The following is a 12,947-nucleotide window of genomic DNA, read 5'->3' as shown; positions in this document are numbered from 1 at the left end:
CAAGCCACACTAAACAACAGAACAAAGCACATTATTCCAATTTTAAAGTCTTTAAACTGGCTTCCAGTCAGCCTCAGAATAGACTTTAAAGTTCTGCTGCTGGTGGATCCTATGTGTGGCATCCAATATGAACATTTTTAAATCCAAGATAAAGACACTTTTTTTCTCTACTGCGTATGATGGAGAGGGAGATTTTTAATCATATTATTGTTGATTTAAAGTTTTTACTGCTGATTTTAAATGTTTTTACCACGAGTTTAATCTATTTATTGATTTTTTTAAACTGTTAAATATTGTCTGTTGCACTTTTTAATCCTGTAAAGCAAATGGAATTGCCTTTGTTGCACACGTTGCACTTATTTCGTGGCCCCAAATTAGTATTTTGTGGCCATGAAGTAGTGTTTTGTGGCCACAATTAACTTTTCTTTCTACTTTTTTTTAAGCCATGTCATGTCTGGGGCTTTGTCCATGTGTGTGTCTGGTTGAGGTGATCCAGTGGCAACAGGCTGATACTGTTTCTTTCATGATGGATCGCTATAAAAAAATATCTTCACGTGCCGTGATACTCGATTCTCCTTAGGACGTCAGAATAAATACGCAGTGCATGTATGAGCTCTGTGTGTGTATGTGTAGCACATACATCACGTCCAATCAAAAAAAAAAAAATGGGCTGTTAGGGAGCATCGGTTCAAAAAAAAAAATTAGGATTTGTTGTTATCTCAACGAACGAAGAGCAGACAGTGAAATCAGAGTGTTTACATACATGTACATATCATTGCGCTCCATCATACACTGCAGGCTATATGAATTAGGGGCCACAAACACAGCCTCGTTCTCCTTGAATCACGCCAAGAGTCACTACATTGATTACCCTTCTCCGCTCCCAGGAAATGGCTCATGCATCTCATGTACATTATAACAAATGTTCTCTTTGCATTACAATTGAATTGTGATTGTTATGTTCAATCAATGGGGAAAGGTCACGGGATCGCTCCTGCCAGCGCTTTAATGGAGAAGTCGATGAGGATTCATTTTAATCACTGCGGCTGTGGCAGAATGAGCACAACACTGAGAGACTGTCAATGGCCCGGTAATTACCGCTGTTTATACAGGTTTCTGCTTTAGCAATTTAGATGTCCACAAATCTGTGTTTCTCACACTCCGGGTGTGTTGGAGGCATCAAATGAAGTGCTGCTGGACGTGGGCCGCGACTATACTCTAATTGTGGGACTGTCTGGGAATGAATGGATCGCTATTTGTGTTAAACTGTTTTATTATAAGGAAGCTGTTATTTAGCGCACTTGCTGTAAAAGGAGTCCTGTAACGACTTCGCTGTTTGCGGCAATCACATCATCCATGAATGGAGAACTTTAAAACACCAATATGAAATCTATTCCAGATATTTAAGATGATCTACAGCCATAAGATAATTTACAACAGAGGTTTTTTGGGTCGTGACCCCATTTTGATATCACAACCTGTAGCCATGCATATATATGTTTATCCTTTATATATTTATCATTATTGTTACTATTGTTTCTGGTTGTTTTTTTTGTTCTTTTTCTTTTCTGTTCTTTGCACCAACTACCAAATTAAAGTGTTACAAACACAGAATAGCCAGGATTAGTGCACAAAGTCACTGAATGCGCCACCTCAGATATATCTATAATGCAATTTATTTGAACTACAGTAGATTTATATTAAGCATAGAATACAGTCATTTGTTGTGTGTGATGTGTTTTAAAATATTATTTTAAGCAGCTTTTAAACCGTTTATTTTTTTTTTTTTTCTTGACATTTCAGGCGACCCCATTTTAATTCCGAACGACCCCACATGGGGTCCCGACCCCAAGGTTGACCCCAGGTTAAGCCATGAGATCAAGTTGGAAAACATTACAATGTTATAACTAATAGTCATACATCCACAGATTAGAAAAGCAGCAATCAAACTTTATCGACTTTATTCTCGACATTTGGACTTTATACTTGATTTGCCCAAGACAATTTTCTCATCAAAATTGGCCCTAATCCTCTTCCGTAACAGAGTTGCATTTTATTGGAACCAGATTTATATTTGAAAAAGTAAAGAATGTTTAAGTCAAATATTTGACATTATTTCAAGTGATGTGTATTTGAAAAAACAGAATTTTAATCCATTTTTATCTAAGCTTTTCTTTCTTTTTTTTCTTCTTTTTTAACCAATTACTAGACATTTCAGGTGACCCCATTTTAATTCCAGGCGACCCCCACATGGGGTCTCGACCCCTAGGTTGAAAAACCCTGGGTTAAGACTAAAGATCAAGCTGTAAAACCTTACAATGATATGACTAATACATCCATCCCCAGATTGGAAAAGCCGTGATCAGAAGATTAGATGTGTAAAATATAGACCAACCTCTTATTAAACTAATTACATGCTAATTCTCCATTGATCGACTGATCGATTACCTCATTGTTTCAGCGGTGAAAAGGATGTTGAGGTAACCATGAAATCACAGGTACATACAGTATATAAATTCAACTAATCACAGCTTTCCATGCGCCAATAGTCCAATGTGATGATTGGAAGGCTTTCATTTTTTAAACAAAGATGACATTGATACGGACACTGCAGAATATTATCAGTCACCCCCCCACCCGCCCACCCTTTGAGCATTCCTGGACATTCCCCCTTCACCCCAAGTGGCATGTTTGTGTTGGCCGGAGTCTAAGGATAGATGGGGTCAAGGCAGTATAACCTTGGAGAAACAAATATTCAGGATCAATAAGTGCTTTATTCCGAGCATCTAAATGATTCGTCTGTCCAAAGCTGCCCCCGCCCCACCCACCATCCCCCACCCCCTCTCCTTTATTCACCATTGCAGGAAGCAGTGAGAAGATTTATGCAGACTGGGTAAAAGGACACTTTAAAAGACTAAACAGTATCACTGCTTTCAAATGTCATGTAATCACGGGTTAGGGGGAGAGCGCTGTGCACAGCCAGCTAAGTGATGGTACAGATAATGAATTGCCTCTGAAATATAATACATTGTAAGCATGATTCTTTGTTCCAAGCTCTGTGCACCAACTCTGCACAATTAAAGTTATTTATCTCTCTCCCTTTTTTTTTTAAGTTCATCAATTATATTGTGATACACTTAATGTCCGTAAGAGGATGATATATGATTGTTCTAATTATTTCTTATTCACGATGCTTTCTAAAGCATATCAATTTTGTTAATACCATGTAATTAAAACACGTCAGCGCGCTACAAGTTGCTAGCAGTATTAATGACTATGAAAATTATTTTAATTAAACAGCCAATTATAGAAAAAAATCTAAGCATGAGAATTGACATTTAAATGAATTCAATTTAAATTGCTTTTCAACATTGTTTTATCAAAGCTTTATGGGGTGAATAAATTATGACATCAAACAATATACTGTGTCATTGATCATACACAGGACTTGTCCCGTATCCATACATTTTCAAACGCCTTCCCCCGATGTCATGCATCATACTTGGTGATTACGTTTTGACACAGTCGTTTGTTTACTGCAATCTCGTCCACGTGTATAGTACTTCTGTGTACTTTTAAGAAAAATGCATTTCTCCCGTTTTGTGTTCCTTAGGAAACAAAGTGTTCAATCACATTGCAATCCGTCATCATGGGACTGAATGGAGGGGCCTTTTTTTTCTAAAGTGCAAGTTCTGCTTATCGCAGGAGTACAGTTTTAGTCGCAGTTGTTTTCTTTCTGAGATACGTTCCCATGCAAGATTACACCAGCCGTATTGATGTTAGATTTGTGCTGAATTATATCTACAAAGTATTGTGGAGTTAAAGTTCAACACTTGTGTGTGCTGAAGGCATTTTCTTGTATTGTGCTCTGTTTTCTTAAATGGGGTCAGACTCATTGCAGCCCACCCAGCCTGCTGAAGGTTCTTTGTATCTAAAACATCATGTGTATCCTGTGGAGCCTTTTAATACCTATTACGCTACCCGGGCACTTTCTTTTTTTTATTTTTTGTCCCATGAATAATGTTAATGAAAGTCATTTTTCAGACATTACAAGACCAATGATTTGCAGTTAACCCATGCAAACAAGAGAAATAGTGCACAAACTGTTGTGACATTCATTGTATATAATGAAATCTTAATATGGTGCATATTTAAGTGAAAGGTTAGCAACATAAAGGGCAAATGGATTGCCTGGCAATGAATTTTAAGCAGCTATTGATTTTACACTACAAGCTAACTCTTCCCTGAATGATAATTTTTTTTTTTTTTTTTGCAAAAGCACAGTGCTTATCTTAAAGCTAATCTGACACAACAAGGAAACCAGGAATACACAGAATATTAAGTCTAAACTGATAAGCAACACTTTTTGAAAACTTCCACACACTCTATTTGTTTTACTAAAAATTAAAACATAAGAGCTTATGTACACTACAGGCTAAGCGAATCGAAGACATTGCAAAGGAAAAGTTGAAACTCTGGAAAAGAGTGGCTAAACTGTGCAACTGTGCATGCACGAGTTTGCTTCCACGCAGGAAGAGCTTATTTTGACTGGAAAGGGGGCTTTTATAGAGTTCTCCAGCTTTTCCCACAGTCCTAAAACATCTATTTTGGGGTCTATTTTTTTTTTTTACATGGACCATAGGGATACTGTACATCTGAGTCTCTAGCTCTGCAATGACCCATGGCAAATTATTCAGATTTTACTTGCTGAATCAGCTGAACAAAGTGATCTGTGATTTTGATCAAGATAAGCTTGTAAAGAAAACAGTTTTTAACTTTGTTGGAGGAAATGGAGCAGGTGTTTGATTAGTTTAAAAAAAAATACTAAGTACAAAACTTTAACGTATAAAGTCAATGTATTTTATTAGCTTTACGACAGTTTACACTAAGTATACAGGGTTTAATCCACATTTACAGTCATTTCCTATTTGAGAGCTCATTTCCCTCTTCCCGTCATTTAATCCTCTTTAGCGTCCTGTTACTAATGGTGACAGTAAGGGAAACTTTGAGATTTGCTTGAAGTTGGTTTCAAATATTAAATCTAACAATGAACTCATCAACAATCTGTTGCTGTTTGGAGTCTCTGTCAGTGTGTGTGTGTGTGTGTGTGTGTGTGTGTGTGTGTGTGTGTGTGTGTCTGTACCATGTCAGCCACTAAATCCAATATGTAACCACTAAATGTGGAGATTTTCCTTGCATTAGGGGAAATTAAACCTGTTAACAGGTGGGAGTTGCTTGTGAAGAAAGCTTTCCTTTGTGCTAAAAGGGCAAAAAAAAAAAAAAAAAAAGTTTAAAAAGTGACTTGGCAATTTAAGACGAAATCAATTTTACCGAGTAAACTGCACAGAAAGAGGCATCAACATTAAGTGTCAATAAATCACCGAGACACTATATCCCTTTAATCACAATAGGCTTATGATCTGCATGCAAAGGTGGCTTTAAAGAATAGGTCATCTTCTATTTGAGATAAATGCAAGACACTTTTACATTTTTTGTAATTTGGTTATTGTTCCAATGTCAGACTAATAATAATAATAATAATAATTAATTTTATTAGTGCCTTTCAAGCCACCCAAGGACCCTTTATAATAAAAACAGAATAATAAAAACAGTGCAAAACATAATACAAAAGTGTGTCCATGTTTACTGATATCTATATACATAAAAAGGATCACATGTTTTTGCTAAATGGTTAACTCATAATTTTCAGTGGAATTTGCTGAATTGAATGTTATTGAACACGTTATTTTCATACAAAAAAGCCAGAGACAAATATCTAATTTTGCTATTTTTAAAGATGAATAAAGTAGTAGACCAAAGTAACCAGAGGAGACCCATGCAAACAATAGGACAGTGGTACACTAGTTAAAATCACTCCTATTCGTGAACGGATGGGGCTGAAATTTGGTAGCTATAATCTATGGATGTGTGCGCATCGATGCTCGGATTTTTTGATTTGAGGCCCCAAAAGAAAAAGAAAAAAAGTTAATTCATCATTTATTTGCGTGTCAATTATTACGACGGTAGGTGGTACCGAATCATTGGCACATACCAATATATAAATGGGGCCCATTACCTAGTACGTGTGACGGGGGCGCTAGTGGGACCCCGGGGGCATCATTTTTCAAATGACTACTCCTCCGTTAGTTCTCGTTAGATCGGAATGCAGTTTGGTATGAATACTCTATGAATTAATATGAGATGTTGGAAGCCTTTTTTTTTTTTTTTTTTTAAATGGGGCCCGAGGGCCCACCCCCTCATTTCTGGTCATTTCCAAATTTATGGGAACATAGTCGTGTGATATATCGTTTCAAAGGTAATTCATCGTAGATTACAATTATACTTTGCACTATTTGATTAGGGGCCCGTGGGCCCACCCCACTTTTTTAGGCAATTTCCATTAGTCTTTTTCTCATTTATTTGTGTGTCAAATATTGCGAGAGTTGGTGGCACCGAATCATTGACACATACCAATATATGAATGGGACGCATTACTCTGTATATGCCACGGGGCGCCAGGGGACCCCCGGGGGCCCTATTTTTTCAAATGATATACTCCTCTGTTAATGCTGGTTGAATCGGGCTGTAATTTGACATGGATATTCGATGAGCGGATGTCAATAACCTCTCGGAGACCTTTTCCGGTAATTTCTAAATTTATTGGAACATAGTCGAGTGATATATTGTTTCAAAGGCATTTCAACATAGATTACAATTTTACGTCGCACAATTTCATTTGTTTTACTCAGTGGAACAGAGTCATTTCACTGAATTCTCGGGAACGTGGTACGTTTCTATTTGGCACGGCGACGTTCCACGGGCCCAGCTGTAGTTCATCAGAACTTGTTCTGTTAGGCCCTACTTTGAAGAATAAAAAATGTCCAGGCCAAAACCATTGTATCACATAAACATTTTTACAAAATGTGTTAGAATTTCTACCTTTTTAAATGAAGGTAATGTTTTTGACTATTCCTCTTCAAACTCATAAAAATAACATAGAAAATGCAATCACACATTTTAGAACAGTAATCACGTTCTTTGAATGCGAAATATTTGTCTTTTTTTCATGCTCAGTCATTCAGCAACGCTGTTCTCATCATGAAATCACATCACCCCAAGGTGGTGAGCCCCCCAGGTAGCGATTACCTGCATTGAGAGAACATGCAAACTTGCCACAAAAAGGTACCGTCAGTGCCCAATCCTTTCGCGGGCCTGATTCTTTCAACGCATGTGCGAAACGCATTGTGTACTATTTAAAAGGTTGAAACCCTGCTATTTAAAAATAATTAGAAATGTATGTTTTGAGTGAATTCTGATTTATTTTGGTTTTATTTTATTTTTCGTGGTTTTTGATTGTCAATGTTGCGTAGTGTGTTTTGATGCGTTTCTGTATACGTCGTCTTGCGGTGGTTTTTCCTTTTTGTATTTTTCATTTATTTGTTAACAATTAAAAACAACACAGAAACAGTCACATAATTACATGTGTACTATTAAAATATTTAATAAACGTATGGTCAGTTTACATTCAAATATCACGTCCCAGGAGCTCTGTCGTAAAGATTGCAAGTGAAGGAAGTGACGTAGTCTATGCACATGTGTTGAAAGGATTGGGCACTGACGGGTACAAACAGGTACACCTTGTGACTCAAACACACAGAAGTGCTAATCTCTGACCCACCGCTATGATAAAATACTGATGAAATTGGGTCCAAACCCAAGTGTGAGAGTCACTTTAAACAACCTTCTATAAATGACACCAAAAATGCTTCATAGGTTTGTTATTAGTGACTTTCCGTATCTAATGTTGCATATTTCAGCAGTTTGCCGAGGTCTTCTCAGTCAGGTATATATTCCTCATTGACAGAGACATGTTTACTGCATTTTTATTCAATATTGTGTCATTTTAATGGCTACAGAACGTTCTCATAATTTGGGAATTTGTCCAATTAAAAAAAAAAAAAAAAAAAAAAAATTAAATTGCCAAACATTCAGACAATTTCACAGGAGTGTTCTATCTTTAATCAGAATCCTTAAGTGGACGCTTGGCTGTATTTGAAATGACTCTCCTTCACTTCATGCTTTTTATTAGGTTGAGGCTTCACAATAAAAGCTGTTAGGTCCAAGTGGCAATCAGGGCTAACTTTGAAGCTTGTTTCAAATTCTAGATAAATATTTGCTCCTAAAGAGTAGAGTTCACATGCTCTCAAGATATTCAGGTTTCTTGAGTCATGTTAGATTCTGAGGAAACTGGGATAAGTGGGTGACACGATGGATAAGCAGGTGTATATAAGATGGACAGAGAACTGATCTATCTAGTACGGAAGAGGATTAGGGCCAATTTTGATGGAGGAAATAATTTTGGGCAAATCAAGAATAAAGTTGAAAATGTCGGAAGGTTTGCTATTAAAGCCAAATCTATGGAAGCTGACTAGGGCCAATTCACCATACGTAACAACAGTCTCCATCAAAACTGGCCCTAATCTGTTTCCGTAGCTCCTCAATATCCACTGACGGACTCAATGCTCCACCTCTTCCAAACTTGACTGGTGTTTCCTTCTGAACAGATTAAGTTTTAGGCAATATCTCTTCAACTTCCTTAAATAGATTATGCCGTATTTATGAGCTAAAAGAGAATAAATGTCTGTTATTAAACCCATCATTGAAGTATAGTTTAATGCATTCATCGATACACGGTAATTTTTAGATGGCCACAATCTGCTGTTTGTTGTCATGGTGAATTGGCCCTTGTCAACTTCCGTAGACTTGACTTTTATCACAATATTGTATTTTGACCTCAAATTTTGACTTTAATCTTGTTTTTCTTGTTTATTCTGGACATTTCTACTTCATTCTCGACATTTTGAATTTATTGTTGATTTGGCCAAAATTATTTTCTCCATTAAAATTGGCCCTAATCTGCTTCCGTTAATCTAGAACAGGGGCTCACAACTGGTCATTAAATTGCGACCCACATTTCTTTTTAGAAGTCAACCAACCAAATTTATATATTGTCCTGTGCAACATGCATTTCACAACATGCCATCAAATTATGACAAGTCGAACATGAGAAACATTGAGGATTTATTTATTTTTGACCAGCTATTCGTGACCCACCCAGTACAGATCCACGCCCCCCTTTTTGGGTCTCAACCCACCAGTTGAGAATCGCTAAACTAGAACATTGATTTAAAGTAGACAAATGTTTTACGAACTAAAAAGCAGGGGATTAGACATCCATAATTGCAAAGAACAACCATTGCAGAGATCACTGAAGTGAGGAGACTTTCACACTATAACCTCCTAAGACCTAAAAATAATCATTATTACAATTTAATTTTATCCAAAGTAACGTCCAACATGAGTAATTAGGGTTCAACATCCTACAGTGGTGGACCAGGTTGGATTAGAACCAATGAAACTCTGATTAGAAGTCTACTTCCTTTAACCGTTACTTCACCATCCCAGGGCTTGAACCTATGACCTTTGTGAGATGATATTTTACAAAAAATAATGTTTATTGTTCAGATGTTTCCTTCATCTAACTTGTAATGTTCATGAAATGCAAAGAAATGCAGACAATCAACAAAAGACAATATATAGTCATTGCACAAAAAGTACGTTTTGCATTAATATAGACCAGTTGTTCCCAATCTTGTTCATCCCGTGCACCTCCTTTGCATTTTTGTCTAATCATGTGTACCCCCTTTTCATATCATAAGTACCCTGTCCATGATTTCATATACTTTTTCATTTTGTGGAACAGCGGGCTCTCCTACACCCCTAACTTATTGCTTCCTTAAGGCTTAATCTATACAAAATCAAAACAATGAGTGTAATTTAGTTAAACTACAACTTTTATGTAATTGCTTCAATAGGACGTAAATACGGTCTCTAGGGATGTCCCGATACAACTTTTTCACTTCCGATACTATACCAATTTTGCAGCCTTGAATGTTGGCAGATATCGTTATGATATCAGCACGAATCATTCATACTTTTGACTTATTTTGTAGTGTGGAATGTTAGAAAAGACTTGATCAAGTGATGTTACTCAGAGAACAATAGTCAGCAACAGTAGGTATGTGAAAAACTGACACATTTATTATTAACCAATTGGTTACATACATTTTAACCTTCAACATAATATACAGTATTCTACATTGGAACAAATATAATGTAATATACATCAAAGACTTTAGATACAGTCTGATAAAATCCGATATATGTTTTTTGGCTGATATCGGACCGATATCAATATCGGATCAGGATACCCTCAACAGTCTCCTTTGTAAAATGTAAAAAAAAAAAATGTCTCTTGTCATAGTGTGATAAAATGGCCTCTACACCATTTATAAACTCTGTTTTTAATAAATTACAATCAAATATAGCATTTCATTGAGCAATAGTACCATCAGTTTGTGGAGAATTTGTCCAATAAATGTCGTAAAAATGATTTATTTTTTAATTGTTAAATCTAGACAAGAACCCCATGCAATGTGCTCCTGTATCCCTAGAGGTACCCGTACCCCTGCTTGGGAACCACTGATACAGACCCTATGTGCACTACAAAGGACAGATGGTAAATACTAAATTAAAAAATACTTCTGAGAATTATTTTTTTTTTTTGTTGCAAAATGTTTTTTGTTTTTTTTTTGACCTAAAGACTCTCAGTATGTAAAAAATAAAATGTGAATATTAAAACCTTTTTTCTTCTGGGTCTCAGGAGGATAAGCTATATTTTCACTCCTTTTTGCACATGTGACTAAATAAACAGGGTCTTCTTTTTACGTTGCCGATCGTAAATTCCAATATTTATCGTTAACATTGGAAAAGAGCTGAAACATTTGAGAGGAAGCTCTTCAAAGGCTCCCAGTGTCCCCTGGCTCCTCCCTCTTTGTACCGTGTGACAACAACAACTCATCCACAGAGCCGCTGCTGCACTTTTCAGCTCATTTTCCTCCTGTCATTCCCCCTCCTATCTTTGATCATTGTCCCACCGCCCGTCACTCAGCACGCCTTTTTCCTCGGCACCTCTTTTTATTTCCCCCCAACTTCTTCTGAGGAGCTTAAACTCCGCTGGATTCTTTTCATTGAACTAAAGTGTTGTTCAGGCTGGGCTTTTTCTACTTTGAACTTCGGGCTGCGCTCTTCCCCTCCTGTAGGTGACCATGGCCGTACCGGCTGCTCTGATCCCACAAACTCCTCTGGTCCCACCGCCTCAACCGATCTCAACTCCCTCCGCGACCACGTCCCCGCCGTCGACAACTTCATCACCGTCTCCATCCCTATCCCTGGCCCCCCCATCCGGACCCGGACAGAACCTGTTCAGATCAGAGCTGCTCTCCACCACCACCAGCAGCAGCAACAACCCGAGCATCCAGAATCCGAGCGCGGGGCTTCCACCCAGCAAACCCGTGTACTCGACCCCGTCGCCGGTTGAGAACATACCGCAGAACAACGAGTGCAGGATGGTGGAGTTGCGCGGTGCCAAAGTGGCCTCGTTCACCGTGGACGGCAGCGAGCTCATCTGCCTCCCCCAGGCTTTCGACCTGTTCCTGAAGCACCTGGTCGGCGGGCTGCACACGGTCTACACCAAGCTGAAGAGACTGGAGATCACACCGGTGGTGTGCAACGTGGAGCAGGTCCGCATCCTCAGAGGTCTCGGCGCCATCCAGCCCGGGGTGAACCGCTGCAAACTCATCTCCAGGAAAGACTTCGAGACTTTGTACAATGACTGCACCAACGCCAGGTCAGTGCGGATACGTAGTTTCTTTCATATAAGGGGAGAGTGTGCAGCACTAGAGCCGCCGTGCGTAAAGGCGCAGCGGCCAGCAAGGGGGAGACATTGTTCCTGCTCTAAATCAGACGCTTCAATTGATTAAAACCAGTTAACAATCACACATTAAAAGGTGTGAACAAGTTAATAGTAGATAGACTGAGTTGTAACTGTGTGTGTTGGATAAAAAAACCTCCCCCAAAAAAAAAACAAAAACAAAAAACGCTCATCCAGTGCGCCTTGATCTCCAGTAGGGGAAAAAAGTTGAGTGAAAAGTTTGGAACACGTGTAGGGCAAAGCAGTGCCATGATGGATAAGCCTGTCAGCCTCTGAACAAATGAATCGATAATGTAGGCAACACCTCAGCAGAGGTTCACACACGCATACACACACACACACACACACACACACACACACACACACACACACACACACACACACACACACACACACACACACACACACACGCACGCATACACACTCACAGGGCTGTTGGATAAACTTCAGGGTGCAAAGCTGCTCCTGCAAAGAAAAAAGCTGCACAAACAACCCATCATCATCATCATCATCATCATCATCATCATCATCATCATCATGATCGTGATTTAATTCTGAGCAGATCTTTTTTTTTTTTTTTGCTTTAAAATGATCTTTATTGACTAAAATAAAACCAGGGCTTGTCCTGTTATATGCCTTTGCCACAGGGGCAACATGATCTCAGTAATGTTAATGAGACCATTTTACCACAGAGTAAACAGGATGGAGCTGGAATATTTAAAATAAAGACCACACATTTATATATTAAAAAAAAAAAAGAAAGAAAAAAGAAGTGATTAATCCTTAATAGTTTATGAGCTGGAATGAAGTGTTAAACTGCCATCAAATGATGTGAAACAGCTTTCCATATTAAATAATTACATATGTTTCTAAACCGTGCACAGACGACGTAAAGCAAATAATTAAAATAAATGAAATGCAAGCAGCCCATTGCAGTCGTTTTCAGCTTTGATTATGAACATTTAAAGCACAGATCAATATTTGATTAAAAGTCATCTTTTATGGTCCTGTTTCTTCCAGCTGTGATGTATCGCTCAGTCTCACAGGATGGTTCAGCCTGGTCAAATTTACCATCTTCACCTGTCACTGTGATTGATTCCATATTGATCCCTTT

The 12,947-nt window shown here is 38.1% G+C and overlaps 1 protein-coding gene across 6 annotated transcripts in view; it reads left to right on the top strand.

The window, feature by feature from the left end:
- The first annotated feature begins 10,920 nt into the window (after nt 1-10,920).
- dachd (dachshund d) overlaps nt 10,921-12,947 on the top strand; it is a 130,202-nt gene continuing 128,175 nt past the window's right edge. For all 6 annotated transcript variants that reach the window (XM_028435411.1, XM_028435410.1, XM_028435408.1 and 3 more), the window contains exon 1: nt 10,921-11,749. In XM_028435411.1, coding sequence (XP_028291212.1) covers nt 11,169-11,749 — 581 coding nt within the window. In that variant the 5' untranslated portion in view covers nt 10,921-11,168. The remainder of the gene's footprint in view (nt 11,750-12,947) is intronic.

This window comes from Gouania willdenowi, chromosome 21 (assembly GCF_900634775.1).
Source record: "Gouania willdenowi chromosome 21, fGouWil2.1, whole genome shotgun sequence".
NCBI lineage: Eukaryota > Metazoa > Chordata > Actinopteri > Blenniiformes > Gobiesocidae > Gouania > Gouania willdenowi.
This window is presented reverse-complemented; position numbering and strand designations above follow the sequence as displayed.